This window comes from Microtus oregoni, unplaced genomic scaffold (genome assembly GCF_018167655.1).
Source record: "Microtus oregoni isolate MIOR12 unplaced genomic scaffold, Mior012 000025F_ref0000491, whole genome shotgun sequence".
Taxonomy (NCBI): Eukaryota; Metazoa; Chordata; class Mammalia; order Rodentia; family Cricetidae; genus Microtus; species Microtus oregoni.
In genome coordinates, this window is record NW_024543084.1 from 23,544,372 (window position 1) to 23,565,536 (window position 21,165).

The 21,165-nt window shown below is 43.2% G+C and overlaps 2 protein-coding genes across 7 annotated transcripts; one reads left to right on the forward strand and one right to left on the reverse strand.

Annotated features, from left to right (window-relative positions):
- The first annotated feature begins 3,000 nt into the window (after positions 1-3,000).
- Positions 3,001-3,492, forward strand: LOC121463090 (2'-deoxynucleoside 5'-phosphate N-hydrolase 1-like). The gene has a single exon (XM_041675155.1). The coding sequence runs from the start codon at positions 3,001-3,003 to the stop codon at positions 3,490-3,492; it is 492 nt and encodes a 163-aa protein (XP_041531089.1).
- A 3,179-nt stretch (positions 3,493-6,671) lies between these two features.
- Positions 6,672-20,502, reverse strand: LOC121463000 (zinc finger protein 709-like). 6 transcript variants are annotated; one of them, XM_041675015.1, is made up of 6 exons: positions 20,346-20,502; positions 13,487-13,857; positions 13,291-13,376; positions 9,897-10,023; positions 9,630-9,690; positions 6,672-9,115 (listed from the first exon to the last, which is right to left on the reverse strand). In XM_041675015.1, the coding sequence occupies exons 4-6, from the start codon at positions 9,928-9,930 to the stop codon at positions 7,744-7,746; spliced, it is 1,467 nt and encodes a 488-aa protein (XP_041530949.1). In that variant the 5' UTR covers positions 9,931-10,023; positions 13,291-13,376; positions 13,487-13,857; positions 20,346-20,502; the 3' UTR covers positions 6,672-7,743. The 6 variants fall into 6 exon arrangements, with proteins under 6 accessions (XP_041530949.1, XP_041530944.1, XP_041530945.1 ...); XM_041675010.1 differs by lacking the exon at positions 13,291-13,376; XM_041675011.1 differs by lacking the exon at positions 13,291-13,376 and having other exon boundaries at positions 13,487-14,103; positions 20,346-20,501.
- Between the last annotated feature and the right edge of the window lie 663 nt (positions 20,503-21,165).

Below are 21,165 nucleotides of genomic sequence, written 5' to 3' on the forward strand. Positions count from 1 at the left end.
ATTTAAACTATACTCTATTTCATTATTCACTGATTGACAGGAATTCTGTTGGTTTTCTGACTATTTTGATCTTTTTAATTCCCCCCACACACACACCTCATTTTATGAGACAGGATCTTTTACTGTTGTACCACAACTCAGTGTACCCCAGGCTGGTCTTAAGCTTGAGTCCGTGATCTAATGTATCCCGTCTGTATGCTATGAATATGTTTTATCACTATTGGTTATTAAAGAAGCTGTTTCAGCCAATGGCTTAGAGTAAAGCCAGGCGGGAAATCCAAACAGATATATAGAGATGCCATGTAGCTGCCAAAGGAGTAACATGCTGGCACTGGTAAGCCACAGCCTCGTGGCAATACACATATTAATACAAATGGGTTAATTTAAGATGTAAGAGTTAGCTAAAAATATGCCTAAGCTACTGACCAAAAAGTATTGTAATTAATATAATTTGTGTTATTATTTGGGTCTAGGCGGCCAGTAAACAAATGAGCTGTCTCCATTTACAGTGATTTTGCCTCAACACCCTGAATGCTGGCATCACAAGTGTGAGCCTATTGTCTATCTACAGAAAATATTTGAGTGAGGCAGGGTATGTTCAAATAGGGAGTCATGAAACCTAGGCTCCTGAACTCCCCTTGTACCTCAAATGTCCTTGAACTTCCAATCCTCCTGACTTCATTTTCCAAATGTTGGTATTACAGGAGTTTGATGTAGGAGGTCCTTCTTTTTATGTGTTGCTTTCATTGGTTAATCAATAAAGAAACTGCTTGGCCTGATAGGGCAGAACTTAGGTAGGCGGAGAAGATAGAACTGAATTCTGGGAGGAAGAAAGCAGAGTAAGAGAAAGCTGCCTTGGAGACGCCAGGTCAGACATGCTAAATCTTTCCTGGTAAGCCACGACCTCATGGTTATATACTGATTAATAGAAATGGGTTAAATAAAGATGTGAGAGTTAGCTAATAGGAGGCTAGAGCTGATGGCCAAGCAGTGTTTTAATTAATACAATTTTTGTGTGGTTATTTCGGGTGTAAGCTAGCCAGGCAGCCGGGACAAAAAGCAGGCCCTCTCCTCCTCCTGTTACAGGCGTTCACTGCCATGATGACTCTCTTTCCTTAAGGCTAGATTTTTCCCCCCTCCAGTAGTGAGGATCCAATCCAGTACTTTTCACTTGCTGGCAAGTACTCTACCACTAAGCCTTTCGTTCCAAGCCACACACTGTTTTCCCCATAATTATATTTGTGTGTTGTGTTTGGAGCCACCTTATTGGGGTCTGAATGGTGGACTGGACTGACCTGAAGATAAGGGCCACCAAAATACTAGTTGTGGATTGGTTACATTGAGATGTCTTCTGGGGAAGTGAAGACCTGTCCACCCATGCTTCAGAAATCTACATCTGGTATACTGTTTGAACTTCATGCAATTATCTGTTGAGATATAAATTGGAAAGCTTGTTCTTCCTTAGGGTGTCTACTGCAGGGCAGCATTAATCTTTAGTAATCACTACATACAGGCCATCTAACTGTCTACAGTGGGTACTTGCTAAAAGCACTGGTCATTCTTTATACTTACTGTATTCTGATTTCATATTATTCATGTAAAGTCCAAAAGTTTTCAGGTCTTAAAATACAGATCAAGTGTCATAATTGCTATTACATTTGGACTTGAGTAAAGTACTTACAGGCAAGGGTTAACTGACATTTTTCCTGTTAGCTCATTTTCCCTTTAACAAACTGGCACACATGAGTAGTGCCTACCAGTACAGCTCATTGACCCAATGCCCACTATTATTTGTTGGTGATGGAGGGGAGCAAGGATGATCTAGCTATGTCTGTGAACCCACCAACAGCCCTGCTCAGTAAAACAGTACTTCAGGAGCAGAAATGTCTTCATTTCTCCTCTAGCAGAGTAACAGTTCAGAATGACTTTCCCACCCAACATCAAGATTTCTGATAGGTATCTGTTGAATGACCAGACAGGAAGTTTCCTGAGAAGGGAATGTATTACCACACTAACCCAAGATTGACTCCGCAGTGTGCATCCAGGAAGGCAGTGAAGATAGTCTCTAGTGGTCTCACTCCATGGGACCAGGACTACCAAGAGGGTGAGGATCAGGGAAAGAGTAGAGGAACATCAAATGGAAGGTGGTGTCTTAAGTCACTGTTCTATTGCTGTGAAGAGACACTACAACCACGGCAACTCTTACAAAAGAAAGCGTTTAGTTCAGGGATGGCTTATGGTTTCAGAGGCTTAGTCCATTATCATGGTGGGAGCAAGGTGGCACACAAGCCTCCAGAGCAGTAGCTGAGAGGTACATCCTGACCCACAGGAGGCAACAGGCAAAGGTTGAGCCTGATATGGTCTTTTGAAACTCCAAAGTCTACCTCTAATGGCATGCTTCCTCCAACAAGGCCACACCTCTTAATCCTTCTAATCCTTTCAAAGAATCCTAGTCCCTGGTGACTAAGCATTCATATATATGAGCCTATAGGGCTATTTTTAGTCAATGCCATAAATGGAAAGACAAGGGAAGGAGCTACTTATAGTGCAGGCCTGTACTGAGGAGACAACACACACTTGAAAGGAGTCTGCAATGAGAAGCAGTTACAGGGCAGGAGGGGTGGGGAAGGAGGGTGTTGCTTCCCTTAGAGGCTCACACAGTTGACTCCTGTGAGTAGTCAATGTTGGTGGACAAACATTTCTCCTGGCTGGCCACTGCTGGGCAACACCTAGGGAAATGAAATCAACCATCTAGAAAAACTGAGTTGCTTTAGTACTAGGAACCAATTTACTACAGTTATTGTTATAGTATACATATAGTTTTCCTTGTTTACCAGACTAGAAAAGAAACTCACTAAAGAGGTGAAAAGTGTAAAAAAGGTTGAGACATTAAAAGATAATTTGGCAATGCAAATCTGAATAAAAAATGAATTAGGTACAACTTTTGGACTCATCAAGATAGGATATGGAGGGCGCCGGTGGGTGCGGGCACGGGCGGCGATGGCGGCGGAGGTGGCGGAGCAGGGCCACTGCTCCATGTACTTCTGCGGGAGCATCCGCGGTGGGCGCGAGGACCAGGCACTGTATGCGCGGATCGTATCGCGGCTGCGGCGCTATGGAAAGGTGCTCACTGAGCACGTGGCTGCTGTAGAGCCGGACCCGCGAGGAGAAGAGGCTGCTGGGGGCGACCACCTCATTCACGAGCAAGACCTGGCCTGGCTACAGCAGGCAGATGTGGTTGTGGCCGAAGTGACACAGCCGTCCTTGGGTGTTGGCTATGAACTAGGCTGGGCAGTAGCTCTTGGTAAGCAAATTCTGTGCCTGTTCCGACCACAGTCTGGCCGAGTGCTCTCTGCCATGATTCGGGGTGCAGCAGATGGCTCGAGGATCCAGGTGTGGGACTACACAGGAGAGGCGGATGCCATGCTCGATCGATACTTTGAGGCTTATCCTCCTGGGGGGAAGGCTCCCTCCAGTAACCCAAGCACCTGACCTAACTCAACTTTATTAAAATAAATTTAAGATTTTCTGTGAAAAAAAAAAAAGATAGGATATGGAGCACTTTCTCTGAATTTGACAAATGCAAATGAACTAGACATTGTTGATATAGTTATTGCCTGTATATATAGTTATTATACTTACTGTATATAGTTTTTCTCATACTACTTATTGATGTGGGATTCCCCTCTATATGTCATGAATATCACTGGTTAATAAAGCTGTTTTGGGCCTGTGATAGGGCAGAATAGAGATAGTCAGAGAAAACTGAACTGAATGCTGGGAGAAAGAAGATGGAGTCAGGGAGAAGCCATGGAGTTGCCACTAGAGACAGACATGCTGGAACCTTGCTGGTAGGCCACGAGCCTTGTGGTAAAATATAAAATAATAGAAATGGGTTAACCAAAGATATAAAGCTAACTAATAAGAAGCTAGAGCTACAGGCTAAGCAGTGATTTAATTAATACAGTTTCTGTGTGATTATTTCGGGAGTCTGGATGGCCGGGGAATGAATAATCTGTAAATCATAGCCTTTTTTATTTTAGACAAAAAAGGGGGAAATGTTGTGGTATATGTTTTAATAAAGACTGTAACTGTGAATTATCATTGTTCAACCAAAAGTGGAGGAATTATATAAACGACTTGGCTCTGGCTAACAATAACCACCACGACCTAGTTAATATTAACTATCTATAAATCCTTGGGAGGCAGGCAGGACCAGGTTGCCATTTTCAAGAGAAAAATAGTAATGCCACGCTCAGAAACACTTGTGTTCCTCCTTTTCTTCCACTGTTTCTATCCATACTACCAGTGTCCTGAACCAAGAAAAAAAGAGAGTAGTGTGTGTCCATGAACACGGTCTTACTTAGGGCTCAGCATGGAGTCACATATTCTCTGACACCCCATATAGCCATCCTGCCCAGCCCCTATAGTCACCCATGAAGCTCCCAGCTCAGTCTCAGCTTGAGTTCTCCAGTCACCAAGCACGGCAGGCATGCAATATCTTCAGCAATGGAGCCTTAGCATCTAGTTCTGGTGAGCAACTAACCGCACTGGCAATAGCATGTGCTATGTGTTTGGGGGTGTTCTCCAGGGGTAACAACTCCAAGAAAAACAGCCCACCTGTGGCACTGCATTTTCACCAACATATCTTCTGGAAACATTTTCCATGCATACAGGGTACCTTCATTTAGACTCTTCAACCATTGTTTTAACATTTGAACAAACAGGTTACTGAGGATTTTTTTTTTCTACTTACATATATGCACATCTCTTGTGTGGGGTTATGGTTATGTGAATGAGTGCAGGTGTCTATGGAGGCCAGAAGAGGGTGATAAGCCAATTGACTTAAGTGCTGGGAACCAAACTAGGGTCCTTAGCAAAAGTAATAGGTGCTCCTGACTGCTAAATCATTTCTCTAGTGTTGAGGATTCTTCTCATTCGTTGCATTACCTGTGAGTTTGAATAAGAATGGCCATCATAGGCTCATATATTCAAATGCTTAGGAATCAGGGTGTGACTTGAAGATTAGAATGATAAGGTCTGGCCTTGTTGGAGTATGTCATTGGGATAGGCTTTAAGGTTTTAAAAGTGGACACCAGGCCTGCTGCCTGTGGATCAAGATGCAGAACTCTCAGCTACTTCTTCAGCATCATGTCTGCCTGAATGCTGCCCTGCCTCTGGTCATGAAAATGGACTAAATCTCTGAAAGTGTAAGCAAGCTCCAATTAAATGGTTTCTTTCATAGTGTTGTCATGGAGTCTTCACAGCAACAGAACAGACTAAGATGTGTTTTACCAAAAGTTCCAAGAATTTCTCATGTGCCTGCCCTGTGCACATGTCCTTCTGCCTGTCACCGCTTCAGCTTACACAGATGCTTTTCTAACTTTGTGGAACACTTACAGGATAGCATTAGCTCAGTGACGAAGTAAAAGAACCCTTTTTACACAGGGGTCTCAGGATCACTGAAGGCCCATAAGCCAACATCCCAAACAAGTGCCAGCTGGACTGGGCATCAAGAGTTAAGAGGACAATAAATAAAATGTTAACAATATCCAAAAGCATGAAGATTCTGTCACCTGTACCAAGTGTTTCTATTACTCATTCATACCATTTCTTCACATGATCGATGCTGAGCTGAGGATACAGTTCAACTGTTAGCCTGCTAATCATGAGTGAGGTCACAAGTTCCATCCCCAGCACAAAATGAAACCTACCTCAAGAAAAAATATGTTGGTACCATGTCATATATAGGTTAGTACTACCTCAGTTAGGCCTGTTCCGCCCAGTCATTCTCCATCCCCACCCAGGGTGCTGCCACAAGTCTGCTGTGTACCTTCTCACCAGGCTTAGTAGGAAAGAGCTGGTTCTTGTCCTAACTGGCCAAGAGCTCAGACATGCTCCCATCTGCAACCCGACAGCTCCCTGGGTTCAACAGACTCAGGAATCAAGCTGCACCACACTGTTGTTGCTTCATCTGGTGCCTCCAGTACCAACGGTGCTGGGCTAACAATCACACACACCTTCTAAGGACATAACTGGCCATGTCAGCTATACTTTCCCATTAAACATTTGTTCAAACTTAAAGCCTTCAGAGGTAGAACATATGTTATCAGTCTCCTGCATGAGGCTGCTACTCAGGCCTCCATCTCCATGCTGTTAAGAGCTTTTTATTTCTAGTAAGTTCAGACCTTAGGGGTAATTTCTCTCACTGTGACCCCATTCTACCTCCTCGTTTCATTCTTTCCACGGGTTCCAGGTTTGGGATCTCAGGAAGAATTGGGTTGTTTTGGGAAGTACAGATGTAATCTGTAATCCCTCATCTCTTCCATCTCATTTCTTTTCTCTACCTTTCCTGTCAATGTGAGGCTAACCCAGGTGAGTACCTGATGTCTTTCCTTGCTGTAATAGTTACATGTGTGGATAAGCTGCTGCTAAACTACCACTTCAGCCTATTACATGTTCCAGTGCCTGCAACAAGGACCATGATTCTGACGGCAGGGACTGTAAGATTCTCTAGCCTTGGATGCAGCACCTTCAGAAGGCACCCCTCCAGTGCTGTGAACACTAACGTCAGAGACAAGGCAAATGTTCCCGCTGTGCACAGGTCCAGGCACTCTTAGCTTCATTCCTGTGGCTGGAATAAAATACCTTGACCAAAGCAATTTAGGGGAGAGAGGGTTTATTTTAGTTCATGGTTCCAGGTTACAATCCAATACTGTGGGCCAATCACAGTGGCAGAAGTTGACACAGGTCACACTGTATCCACAGTCCCAAGGCAGACAGCAAGGAATGCCTGTGCTGTGCTCCTTCTGTCCTTTCTGTTCTCCCTCACAGCTGGGCCCAAAAGCTAACCAAGCCTAGACAATTCAGTACTGAGATTCTTTCCCAGGTGGCTCCAGAGTGTATCAAGTTGACAACTGAAGTGAACCAAAATCCCACCCAACACAGAAACACAGCACTCTAAGCCAGTCTCCCCTTCTTCTCGATGTTTCACACTGACACAAATACAACCCAACTTTATAAGTCCCTAGAGAGTGAACTTTGTCTGTCCCAGACAGGGCACCAAAGACAGGGACGAAGAATGATTCTACCCAAGTGTGGCTAGAGGAATCACCGAGTTTAACTGGGGGTATTTACAAGGCCCCAGGCAGTCACTGTAAAGGAAATGTTCGCCTCCCAGCAACCATTAAGCTCCCACAATCCTCACACTTACAGAACTGCTCACCATCCATCACTGAAAGAACTGTGACCTTGAAAACTTCACAGCTTTTATTTTTGCTTGGAAAACTATTTCCAATACAAGTCACTCATGGAATGTGAGGGAGCAATGATATCTAAAGGCTTTTCCACACCTTCCACTCACATTTTCTCTATCATGAGTTCATTCATGCTGCTGAGAGGACGTGTGAACATGTGACCTTTCACCACTATGACTTTTCATGATTTTAAGGCAAATGGGAAAAATGAAAGACTAAACATACTTGTACATTCATAGGGCGTTTGCCCAGCAGGAATTAACTTACTTCTCTGAAAGAAGTGTGACAAGTGACACCACATTAGTAACAAATAAAAACTTTGTTCAAAGTGAATTCCTTCATGGAGCTGAAGGACACCGTGACCCCTGAAAAGCTATGCCACACAGTTTACATACAAAAGGCTCATCCCTGTCTTTAGTTCCCACAAGGGTTTTATGTTAATGGGGGAAACGCTTACATTCAAAGATGGTTGCCAGTATCTGTTCTTTCATTCATTTGAAGGAAATGGAGATAAAGGAAGTAGATATTGCTGACATTCATACGGGTTTTCCACTCCATGAACAGACTGATGCCTCTTAAAGGAACTATGCCGGCTGAAGGATCTGCCACACTGAACACACTGGTACGGTTTCTCTCCAGTATGTCTTCTTTCATGTGACCGAAGGTAAGAGCGATGTGTGAAGGTTTTCCCACATTCTTTGCATTCATAGGGTTTCTCTCCAGTGTGGCTTCTTTCATGAAATCGAAGATAATTATAACTTGAAAAGGCTTTGTTACAATGTTTACATTCATAGGGCTTTTCTCCAGTGTGCGTTCTTTCATGCAACCGAAGCGAAGATTGACATCTAAAAGCTTTCCCACACAGCTTACACTCAAAGGGCTTTTCACCTGTGTGCGTTCTTTCATGCACTTGAAGTAAAGAGGGGTAAATGAAGGACTTACCACACTCTTTACACTCATACAACGTTTCTCCACCATGAGTTATTTTATGTCTATGATAGGAAGCCTGACACCTGAAGGCTTTCCCACACTCTTGGCATTCATAGGGTTTTTCTCCTGTGTGAATTTTTTCATGTAACTTCAGAGAAGTAAGCCATCTAAAAGCTTTCCCACATTCTTTACACTCATAGGGTTTTTCTCCAGTATGAATTCTTTTATGTAACTTAAGGGTCCTGTGACTTCTAAAGAATTTACCACATTGCTTACATTCATAGGGCTTTTCTCCAGTATGAATTCTTTCATGTAATTTGAGGGCCCTGGTATATCTAAAGGTTTTACCACATTGTTTACACTCACAGGGTCTTTCCTCAGTATGAATTCTTTCATGTAATTGAAGGGCACTGAGATACGTGAAGGCTCTACCACACTGTTTACATTCGTAAGGTTTTTCTCCGGTATGAATTCTTTCATGCAAATGAAGGGCACTGAGACCTCTAAAAGCTTTCCCACAGTCTTTACATTCATAGGGTTTTTCTCCAGTATGAATTCTTTCATGTAATTGGAGGGCACTGGGATACCTAAAGGCTTTACCACATTCTTGACACACATAGAGTTTTTTTCCAGTATGACTTTTTTCTTGTTTTTGAAGGGAACTGGAAGTTTTATCACACTGATTACCTTCATAATCATTTTCGTCAGTCTGGCTTCCTCCAGCTTCCTTGTAGTCATAGTTGTGATGTCCATTATAAGTTAGATGATATAGTCCAAAGGTCTTTAAACACACCTCACACACAGAAGGCCCACTCGAAGTCTGAGTTTCCGTGTATCCTTCAATACTTGTAAGAAAATTGGAGTCCTGTGGCTTCTGTTCATAGTCTTCATGTACATACTGTGTATATTCAGAGTGAGATATGACGTGCCTATTAAAAGATAAATGACATGTGAAAATTTTTCCACCCACATTGCTGCTCATATTGAGACTGGTATATGGATAAGGTTGTCCCACCCTGACTACCTTCTTCAGTATCACAGAGTACCTGTAAATGTACCTAGTGTGCAAAATGGCAAGCACATTAGTCACAGTTGATTTATCACTGCTTGCTTATTAAATCATCTTGCGTGGACAACCTGCTACAATCAAAATGTGCCTTCACATGAAGGGTCTAAAAATAAATGAACTGCTGGCCTACAATACAGTTCCCACAGACCTAGGATCAAAATGGTAGCATTCGTTAACGCAGGGTCCCAGAACTGGTTCCAAAAGACTATGCAAAATTTAAAACTTACATGAAGAAATACATTTGAGGTAAAAACTTTTTACTGATGAATAAATTTAAAGTTGGGCTTATTTGTTTAGTTAGTCTGCCCTTGAATCTTTACAGCACACAAAATTTCTTTCAGGAACATTTGCTTGCACTTGTGCATGCAGATTACCTTAGATTTATTTCAGGATCTTCATTATGTTCTTCAATTTTCTGGTCTTCCCATTCATATCCTAAAATATTGGCACAGTAATGTGTGATGAATTACTAGGATGTACACTGTCACTACACCTAATTCTTTACCACATTCTTCCCTCTCCACATCCGAATCAATTCTTTACCACATTCTTCCCTCTCCACATCCGAATCACAGTGACCATCAATAACCAGAAACACTTGCTCTCTAGTTTACAAAGTGAAGGTAAGATGATATCCTCACCAATGGCAGTGAAGTTCCTGCAGGTCTCCAGCATCACATCTCCATAGAGACTCTTCTGGGAAGGATCCAGCAAATCCCACTCTTCCTGGGTGAAGTGCACAGCCAGATCCTCAAAGCTCACCAGGTCCTAAAACATCCCATATTTGTATATAAAAGAGCGGGTGAGAACGACATCTGTCCACATCTGACAGTACGACAGCATAACTGTGTGGTCTTCACACACTCATTCCATGACGCACGAGTTCTAGCAAAACACCGAATGATGTTCAGGGATGGCAGACAGATCACTCTCCTCATTCCTGCACTCAAGAGATGAGCTGCTCCCCACCCCTTCCCTTTCTCCAGTTATCTCTACTTCTTGCCCCAGGAACACCCTATCATCTGATACAGCGACATTAAATTAGGGCTCAGGAGGCTGTTTGTGCTTGGGATTCAGGCTCAGAGTTTAGCTTCTTCTGGCCTAAGTAAACAATATTCTGTCTAAGACCACACATGAACATAAATAAGGATAAATGACTCAGCATGAATGAGATATACAGCACAGAAATTCTGAACACTCCTATTTTCCTTCTGACGGTTTATTAACCACTTCCAAACTCTAGATCTGACACAGTCTCCCAAAAGTGACTATGGGCAGCTTCTCTGCCTAGGCCCTCCAACGTTAAGCTTCTATATAGAAATCATGCCTGCTCCTGGCGGGTTGGAGTCTACCCACTGCTCAAACTATTCCAACTTCTCTTTTACTGGTCTTAATCCTTCACTTCTTTTTCAAAGTTCCAGCAAAGGGACTTCTTTTCCTTAATACACCTGGTTGCCACACAAATTTATCCATGAATGCTGATCTGAGGTTCCCAAAAGAGGCCCAAGAAGGAATACACCAACTGCTATACCTACTTTAGACAACCTTTATAGGAGGAAGGCTGCTTGTTCCTGCCAGCCACCCAGAACCAAAATAACCACACAGAAACTGTAACTTAAATCACTGCTTGGCCTATTAGCCCTAACTCTTACATTTTAATTTAACCCATTTCCATTAATCTGTGCATCACCAAGAGGTCGTGGCCTACCAGCCAAGTTCCAGCACATCTATCTTCAGCAGCAGATTCATGGCATCCCCCAACTATGCCTCCTTTCTCCCAGCATGTCATTTAGTTTTCCCCACCTACCTAAGTTCTACCCTATCAACAGGCCAAGGCAGTTTATTTGTTCATTAATGGTATTCAAGCATACAGAGGGAAATCCCACATCAAACCTCAAAGAAGCAAAATAAACTACTGTCGCTGTAATCATTGTTCTGTCTCTTTAAGTGACAAGCCACACCCACTCCCTCCCCCATCTGCTGAGACAGGCTGATCTTCAGCTTCCATCCTAAGTTCTCTCTTTTCCTCTCGAAGAGGCAGCTTCCGTCTCTCCCTTCTCTATCCCTCCCTCCCTCCTTCTTTCTCTCTCTCTCCCTCCCCTTCTCCCCTCCTATTCATAACCACTAAATAAATATCCAACCTCACTCTGCATGGCGTTCCTATCCATATCTCTGTCTCTTACCTGCCACCACATGTCTCCCTGCCCTGGTATACTACCTGGCCAAGGGACCAACTCCAGGGAAGGCTGATTAGCTTAAATAAAGCTAAGCTAAACAGATGGGATTCAGGAATAATTATCTCATTCATGAGATAATGCTCATTTTCTTCTCAAAAGCTTCTCTATGTCACAAAGCAACTGGAATTCCCTTCTCTTGGGTCTGCCTGCCTTTCTGAATATGCAAAATAAATCTTGCCCTTTTTTTGAACCCTTTGTTCCTTTTCTTTCAGACTCAAGCCAGAGTATAAAAGAATGCTTTTGCTGTTACTCTGGGCTGTTTCTATTGTTCTGTGAAGGCCCCGTCCCTGCCATGTGGGGCTTGTCTACCCTGTGATTAACATCTGTGTTGGCTTAACTCAAATGGCACAAATTTTTCTCTTCATCACCCTTCTCCATGCAGATTTCAAGATTTAAGCCTAACTGTACTGGGGTTTTTTCTTTAAACTCTTAATAAAAATTCCCTCAAGCTTTACTTTAGGTTCATTCTTAAGTTTTTCTATTAATTAAAAACCCTGTGAGGACTAAAGTTATGTTTCAGTTTAAATTGTTGTGCTTAAGAGAGTTATAAAACAATGCCCAGTGGTAGAAGGCAGAGACAAGTAGAGCTCTGTGAGTTAAAGGCCAGCCAGGTCTACAGAGTGAGTCCTAGCACAGCCATGGCTGTAATGGTTTAAATTAAAAAAAATAAAAAAAAAAATGCTGCAGGATCCCTGGATCCCTGACAGCTGCAGGGGCTGAAACTCTGCAGGTCCCCAAGTGGGGACAGGCACCGGGCCCCAGAGCAGCCAGTCCCAGGCAGGGATGGCGCACGAGACCACACTGCAGGACTCCAAAGGTGGCTGGTCCCCGGGGGCAGACAAGAGATGACGAATAGACACGCCATGCAGAGTGAAGTTGGATGGCTGCAGCAGGCCACAAGGAAAGACAGATGGGCACACCACGAGACTACTCTGCAGGTCTCTGAAGGCGCCTGGTCCCAGGCAGGGAGACAGATGGCAGCTGGCCAGAGACATGGATGGGCACGCCATGCAGACCGAGGATGGATATTTATTAAGTGGGTTATGGAAGGGAAGGAGAAGGGCAGAGAGAGAGAGAGAGAAGAGAGAGACAGAAGCTGCCTCTTCGAGAGGGAGATGGAAAAAGGAAAAGACTCAGGCTGCAAGCAGGAAAGAAGATCTGCCTTCCTCAGCCAGTGGAGGAGAGAGAGTGGGCATGGCTTGTGTCTGTCTCTGTCTCTCTGTCTCTCTCTCTTTGGAGCCTGTCCTGGAACTAGCTCTTGTAGACCAGGCTGGCGTTGAACTTACAGAGACGCGCCTGCCTCTGCTGGGATTAAAGTGTGGCTTGTCTCTTAAAGAGACAGAACAGACCATTACAATGGCTATACAGATAAACCATCTCAAAAAACCAAGAGAGACCTATAAAACAAATCATGGTGTAAGAGGCCCATGTCTGTTGTTTTCATTGGTTGAATAGAGAAACTGCCTTGGCCTTTTGATAGGGCAGAACTTAGATAGGCGGGGAAGACAGAACAGGATGCTGGGAAGAAGGGCAGTGTGGGAGACGCCATGAAGCTCCTGCCTGAGACTGACGCTTTCCTGGTAAGCCATGACCTCATGGTGTTACACAGATTGGTAGAAATGGGTTAGATCAGGATGTGAGAGTTGGCCAAGAAGAAGCTAGATATAATGGGCCAGGCAGTAATTTAATTAATACAATTTCTGTGTGATTATTTTGGGTATAAAGCTAGCTGGGCGGCAGGACACAGCCCGCCACTCCTCCGACTACAAACCAAAATAATAATAATAATGCCTCTAACCTGTAAGCCCACTTGCCCAAAGACAGATAACTTCCTGGAATGCTGGGGGCTGTTTATGTAAGATAAAAATCCATGTATTTCCACTTCTATAAATAAAAAGAGGAGAACATAGGAGGCCATTGAACAAATAGGGTTCTCTAGTAGAATAAAACAGTAAGAATAGATAACACAAAGGGTATATATAAGACGGACTTACCTGATCCGGTCTAGAGAGTCCAACAATGGCAGTCTCCATGATGGAGAGGCTCTGCCCACAAGGCTGGAACCCTTCAATCTGGCACCTAAGGCCCAGAGCACACCTGGACAGCTTCTGGTCTTCAGCCCACACCAGAAAGTACAAAAAGCTGGGTTCCAATGTCAGTGAAGGATGGTGGCAGTGGCGGCAGCAGTAGCAGCAGCAGCAGCAATGGGACAGATGCACTCACTAGCAAGAAGTGAAGGCAGGCAGGAGATCAACACTGCTTCTTCTTTGGACTTCTCTGTATTAAGGCCACACTCAAAGTGCCACCTACTATACAACAGGGTCTTCTCGGCTCAGTTAGGACTTCCTGAAGTTTCCTGGCAGTCCTGCGCAGAGACAGGTCTCTTAGTTGATTACTTATGGTAAAAGTTTCCAATCTAAGGTTTTAAGTGATTAGCTCTGGTTTTATTGTTCTCAGCTTTTCCAGCAATATTTATTGTGTGTGTTATCGGGAATGTGCACCTTCCGAAGAGCACCTCTGAAGGCCGGCGACTAGCCACTATCTTTATTTTTCTGTCGTCTTTATCTTCCTGTTGTCCACATTTTCACACCCTGATTCAATTACCAGGACTCTAAAAGAAAAACTTTGGAATCAATGTAATATAACAAATCAATAAGTGAGCTTGAGAAAAAAAATTTCCATACAGAAAATCCACAAAAACCTAAGAACTGCTAAAAGATACTGAAAACCTTATGATATATCAATATACAAAAGACCATCATTTTCCTTTAACAGCAGTAGACAACTGGGTGTACAAATATAATTCTCCATCATGTGTATAGCACCTCACATTAAAAAAAAATGGGTACCTAAGAGAAAAGCCTTAGACAACAACCAAACATTTCTAATGAAGGAAAAACAAAAGCAAAAGTTACCATCACAGAGGGTCTCACCATTTTAAGACATCGTGTATCTTCCATCTGCACCATAAATTTCAACATACTCCTCAGAACATCTAAAGCCAGATTCTAACCAAAACTGAATCTAAGGGTTACATGGAAAGGGTGAGAAGAAAGAATGCTACTACAACTCTGAGGAAAGGAGCACACACTGACACTACCTGACTTTCAGACTTCCTGTAAAACTACCACAGTCATTTGGTAAGCAGTAAACAGATCACTGGAGCAGAAAACCTAGAAACAATCCCACAAAAGCAGACCCACTTTTAGACAAAGGAACAAAAGACCCTCATGGAAGAACTGGGCTATTCTCAAAACAAAAAGCCAGTAAGGTTTTTCTAGATTTGATATCGATAGCTATTAGGGGAATGTTAAGCTACTTTGAGACTCCATCTCACACCAGCTAAAATGGGTGTGATCAATGAAACAATGACCACAAACACTGGTGAGGATGCAGGCAGGGAAAGAGGGCCTTATTCACTGCTGGTCAAAATGGACGTTCCTCAAACATTAAAAATAGAACTATCACATATTTGGGTAGAATCTTGCCCTACTACTAGGACTATATGCCAATTCTTTTAAAAGATTGATGGTTAGTTTGTGTCAACTTGACACAAACTTGAGCCGCCTAGGAAGTGGTAACCTCAACTGAGGAACTGCCTCCATCAGACTGGACTGTTGGCATATCTGTGGAAATTGTCTCAGTCAGTGATTAATGAGAGTTTCCAAGCTGCTGTGGCCCCTGGGCAGGGTGAGCAAGTCAGGAAAGGAACGCAGTATGGAGCAACTCCTCAGGGCCCCTGCTTCATTGCCTCCCTCCTGGTTCCTGCCTTGGGTTCCCTGGATGAGCACACTGAGTTAGATCCCTTGTCAGTGGTCAACAGAAAAGCAAACTAAGACAGTAATTGTTATCATATTGCTTTGGTGAGCTTGATAATACTGTTTTGGAGGAGCACTGTAGATGAATTTTAAAATTTTGGGCTTAAAAAAAATGGCCCTTTAGTGCTCAGAGCTAAAATGGCTGTTCTTATCCAGGAGGAGGAGGTGGTATACACCTTTAATCCCAGCATTTCAGTGACAGAGTGGGTCTCTGAATTCAAGGCCAGCCTGATTTACAGAGTGAATTCCAGACCAACCAGGGCAACACTGTGACACTCAATCTATAGTTAACAAATCTATAAAAACAAACAAAAAAAAGCTGGAAAATAAACATAAAAATGGCTGGAGTCCTGAGGCCTTTACCAATTTTTATCAAAATATCTGGAGCACAGAACTACAGCACTATTGTTTAGTCAAGTTGTCCAAGCACCCAGTTACCTTCTAAATACTGTTTAGAACAATATGCAAAAGCTACTCCCAGTCAGGCAGTGGTGGCGCACACCTTTAATCCCAGCACTGAGGGGCAGGGGCAGGCAGATCTCTGTGAGTTAGAGACCAGCCTGGTCTACAAGAGCTAGTTCCAGGACAGACTCCAAAGCTACAGAGAAACCCAGTCTTAAAAAGCAACAACAAAAAGCTACTCCCAGTCTAAATCAGAGAAGCATCTCTCTGCAGACTGCAGAGATACACAGTCACTCAAGGTGCTGAGAGTAAATGGACACCTGAGTGCTTGGCCACAAACAGGACATTTATACCACCACTTCTAAGGCTCAAAGATCACTGTAGAAGGGGCATAAAGAATGAAAGGTCCAACAGGGCAGTGGTGACACTCACCTTAATCTCAGGAGGCAGTCAGGAGGCTCTCTGTGAGTTCAAGACCAGCCTGCTCTATGTGTGAGTTACAGGACTACAGAGAGAAAACCCTGTCTCGAAAAGCCAAAAAAAAAAAAAAAAAATCCCAGAAGATAGCAAAATGGGATGAGAAATGCTGATTTCTGGGCATAGCAGAGCTGATGCTAATGCTGTTATGACTTGACAACAGCAGTGGATTTCTGCAATGGGCCTGACAATCATGAATCAGTGATTACTCTTCCTTGAAGTATGGTCACTGAGGGATTGTTACAGCGGCGCCCAAAAAACTACAATGGATAGGTTCGCCCATGGTCACACAGATGATCCTGGTTAAAACATAGTGGATTTCAAACAAAAATGGAGACAAAGGGAGGGGGGCAAGAGACATGGATATTTCAAAGGGAATTGTAAGCAGTAGTTGACTAAGGGTGAAGGGAAATTAGAAAGTGGGACATTACAATAATGAGAAATAATGAGAACACTATACATCTATGAAACCGTTAAATTGTGTCGTAGTGCATGCCTTTTATTGGAGCACCTGGAAAGAGGCTAGAGAATCAGGAGTTCAAGGTCACTCTTGCCTACACAAGATCCTAACCAAAAAAAAAAAAAAAAACACATGCTAATTAATGAAAAGTGAGGCTGGAGTGGTGGTTCAGTGGTTCAGAAGCCAGCTGCTCTTTCAGGGGACCTGGGTCCAATTCCCAGCATACAGGGCAGCATACAACCATCTGTAACTACAATTTCAGGAGATCTGATGTCCTCTGCTGGCCTCTGCAGGCACTAGGCATGCAAGTAGTACACAGACGAATGCAAGCAAAATGTTCATACATATAAAATAAAAGTTGCTAATAGTGGTGCTATACACCTTTAATCTGAGTTGAGGCCATTCTGGTCTACAGTGCGGTTTCAGGACAGCCACTGTTACACAGCGAAATCCTGTCTCAAAAAAAAAAAAAAAAAAAAAAAGAGAAAAACAAAGAAAAGAAAGAAATTCAGTTAACATCTGCACTTCTTTGTTACATATATTTGTATACATCACTTTCTGTGTCTTTCTCCTTCATGGTATATATGCAGTTTAATGTTTTTATTTTCACATCCTGTTCCTTTTGTTTATTTCTGATATACACGAATATGGAATTTTGTATGCTGATCCTGAATCCTACAAGTTTGCTGTAGTATCTGATTAATTTCTTTCTTTCTTTTTTTTTTTTTTTTTTGGTTAGTTCTTGGTACTATTTGTGGATAATGGTATTTTCCTCTGAATCTCCATAGCTTTCTGACCTTTTCTCGATTGATATATGGCATAGTTTTGTTGTTCTCTGTACCAAATGTTGGTATAATTATATACTTCTTCTTACCTGTGGATATGGTGGATTACATTGACTGTTAATTTTTTCTTTTTTGAGTGTGGCGATCAGCATGTACTCTAACAGTGAGATTCATTCATAGCCTCCGTCTTGAGGTTTCCGCTGGTCTTACATTTCCAGTTGACTGTGATATAGTAGTTTTGGGGTTGTTTTTTATTTATAAATTTATTTTCGACAGTTTTTATTTCTTACTTTGTTTTGAGTGTTTTGCCTGCCTGTGTCTGTGTACCATTTGTGAGTCAGGTGTCCAAAGAGGCCAGGGAGTTGTAGATGTCTGTGATCCATCACCATATGGTACTAGGAATTAAATTTGGGTTCTTTGAAAGAGCAGCCAGTGCTCTTAACTGAGCCATCTCTCCAGCCCCACATTTTTATAGTTTAAAAAATTATAAATTCATTTTTAACTTTATTTTATTTTTGGTTTTCTGTGGGTTTCTTTGTATAGCCCAGGCTGTACAGGTACTCACTCTGTAGCCCAGTCTGGCCTAGAACTCGCAGAGATCCGCCTGCCTCTGTCTCCTGAGTGCTGGGATTAAAAGTGTACACCAGCATTGCACAGCCCACTACAAATTTCAGCTGAAAACAATAAACCTAATAAAAGGAGCTACTGCAGAATTTCAGACATGTGAGCTCGGGTTGTGCCTGTCACTCCACACTAGAAAACAGTTGTTCAGGCTGTCCCGCCCTGAAAGACACCATTCTACAAGCGCTTCTGCCTCCACTTTGAGGGAAAAGAACAACTATAGCCCCTAGGTAGATAAAAAAAAACTTCGCCATCTGATTATCCATGCAGCACAGATTGCTTATTCCTGGAAAAAAGGAGCACTTTACAAATCTATCAGGTTGAGCTGAGACTACAGGGAAGATGGGTGTATTAAAAACTCTACCATTCTTTAATTCCAGTACTCTATAAATTCAAGGTCAGCCTGGTCTACATTGAAAGTTCAAAGCAGTCAGGATCACAATGAGACTCTATCTCAAAATGAAAAATAAAATTTAAAAAATCCTTAGGCGGGCTGGAGAGATGGCTCAGAGTTTAAGAGCACTGGCTGCACTTCCGAGGTCATGAGTTTAATTCCCAGCAACCACATGGTGCCTCACAACCATCTGGAATGAGATCTGGTGCCCTCTTCTGGCTTGCAGGGATACATGGAGGCACAATGTTGTATACATAATAAATAAATAAATCTAAAATAAAAAATAAAATCCTTAGGCATAATGGCACACCCCTTTTATCCCAACACTTGATAGAAGCAAGTGAATCTAAGTCAAGGCCAACCCGACCTATATAGGAAGTTCCAGGTCACTGGTGTGTAATGAGACCCTGTCTGTCTGTCTATCTACCTACCTACCTACACACACACACACATATGCATACATACACATAACTTTAATATAAATATATATATATATATATATATATATATATATATACACACTCAACCAGGTTGGTCTGTCCTGCCTTTCATCTCACACTATAGCTACACTTTCGAACTGACTGTTTCCCAAGCTTCACTCAAAGTTCCTTCTTTGTGGCTCACTGGTCTTGGGTTCTAATTTAGAGCAGCAACTGAAACACTACTTGCACTTCTCTCAGCCAACCTGTAAAACCCTTTGAGCTCTGCTGCAGCCTCTTTAACTTACATGCATTCTCTAACAGCATATGAGCATATACATATATTTTTACTGTGTGATATGAAGTAAATATTAGTCATTACAATTTGCAAAAAAATAACTGCCTTAGCCTCAAACAGTTACCACTGGAAGCATAACACCTTTTAAATTTCTATTCAATAAATCCTGACACTGTGGAAAGATGCAAACGTATTTGTCTATGTTTCTGGGACAACATGACAGAAAGCCACAATCCTAAAATGTCAGTTCCCAGTTTCAATTATAGATTTAACATAATTCCCATCAAAATGTGAAAAAATCCGTATCAGTAACAGAAATTGATTACTAAAGATTATATACAAACATTTTTTTAAAAAATAAAAAATGAGAGGCTGGAGAGATGGCTCAGTGGTCAAGAGCACTGCTTGTTCTTCCAAAAATCCTGAGTTCAATTCCCAGCAACGGCATGGTGGCTCACAACCATCTGTAATGAGATCTGGTGCCCTCTTCTAGCCTGCAGGCAGACATGCAAACAGAATACTGAGAATACTGTATATATAACAAATAAATAAATTTAAAAATAAAAATAAAAAAAGAACCAAAACGGTCGGCACAAAACAGACGAACCACAAAACAACGCACTATTTAGGAAGAATAAACATATCCACAAACAAACTAAAAAAATGAGACAAACTGACCTTTGATAAAGTAGCAAATGAAATCCACTGAGAAATCTTTTCTAGAACTGTTTCTGAAACACCATTCTAAAGAAATACCCTGGACACTCAGAAAATTTCAAAAATTAACTCAGAATTGATCCTAGACATAAATTTGAAATACAGAGTCCAGAACGTCTAGACCACAGTGCTGAGAACACAGCCTTAAGTGCGACACCAAGAGCACAAACGGGGCGCCAGCACCGGTCGGTGACGTCACCAACCCGGAAGCTAGCCCCGCAAAGGGCGGAGCCTTCTGCTCCCCGCGCTCTGAGCAGCAATGGCGGGAAGGGCGGAAGTGACCAGAACCCTCCGAGACAGGGCCCGGCGAGTGATGAGGCTAAGGTCGCCGCATGAACCTTTTAGGGTGCCTGGTTCTCCGGCCGACTCCACCCCTCCCCCAGCGCAGGGAGGACCAGCACACAGGCTCCCGTGGCTCAACCGATCGCTCCTCCCCGTCTGGGACCGCGGCCCCGCGCTCACCATGGCGCGGCTGCTGAGCTCGTCCGCGCTCTCCTCACAGCTTTCCGCAGTGGCGCCCACCGTTGTGAGCACAGGGGACTATGAGATGACTGCTTAAGAAAACGAGCAGAACCCGCAGCATGGCGGCGGGAAAGAGCCCACCTCCCGCCTTCATCTAGGGCTCTTGATTGGACATCCTGCTCCGAAGCCCTGATTGGCTAGAGCTGCACCACACGTCTGATTGACAGGTGTTCCCTAGACGCTACGGCATGGATGACCCGCCTCATTGCCTTAATTGGCTAGTATGGCCTGCATGACAAAGCAGTTCCTTTCGGCATTCCTGAGTGAGTGGCCAGGCCCAGAGGTCAATTGGCTAGCTCTACCCCACGAGGGCTTGAGTGACAGGAGCAGCTTCCTTTGGTACTTGTGAATGAACGGCCTGCCCCAGGGCCTGATTGGCTGATGAGACCTGAATGACAGGATCCGCTCTCATAGGTGGGCGTGCTGAAATTAAAAGACGTCCACCACACAGCCTTTCCTAGCCTGAGTTTACACCCGGGCTCATGCAAGTCCGCTCCAGGGATATTTGCCTTGAAGCAGAACTTTGGCCTCCCTGAACTCTCACTGTCTTCTTGCACTCAGTAGGTACTTACTGTTCTTCCTTTGGACATAACGCTTGTTTGTGTGAACAATCCATTACACACAATACCCCAGGCAGCGATCCCTTTACCTCACGAATAGCGTCCAACTCTTCCCCCCCCCCCCCCCTCAAACTGGAGCAGGACTTGACGTCCTCCAGGGATCAGAAATTTCACTAAGGCACGCCAAAGATTGCTCGAAC

What these genes read in the sequence shown, in the direction of transcription:
- LOC121463090 (XM_041675155.1), top strand. Translation starts at nt 3,001, where the DNA reads ATGGCGGCGGAGGTGGCGGAGCAGGGCCACTGCTCCATGTACTTCTGC.
- LOC121463000 (XM_041675010.1), bottom strand. Translation starts at nt 13,525, where the DNA reads ATGGAGACTGCCATTGTTGGACTCTCTAGACCGGATCAG. An exon ending in GACTCTCTAGACCGGATCAG is followed by an intron (nt 10,024 to 13,486) that starts GTAAGTCCGTCT and finishes GGGATGTTTTAG; the next exon opens with GACCTGGTGAGCTTTGAGGA. An exon ending in GATCCTGAAATAAATCTAAG is followed by an intron (nt 9,116 to 9,629) that starts GTAATCTGCATG and finishes ATCTTTTAATAG; the next exon opens with GCACGTCATATCTCACTCTG.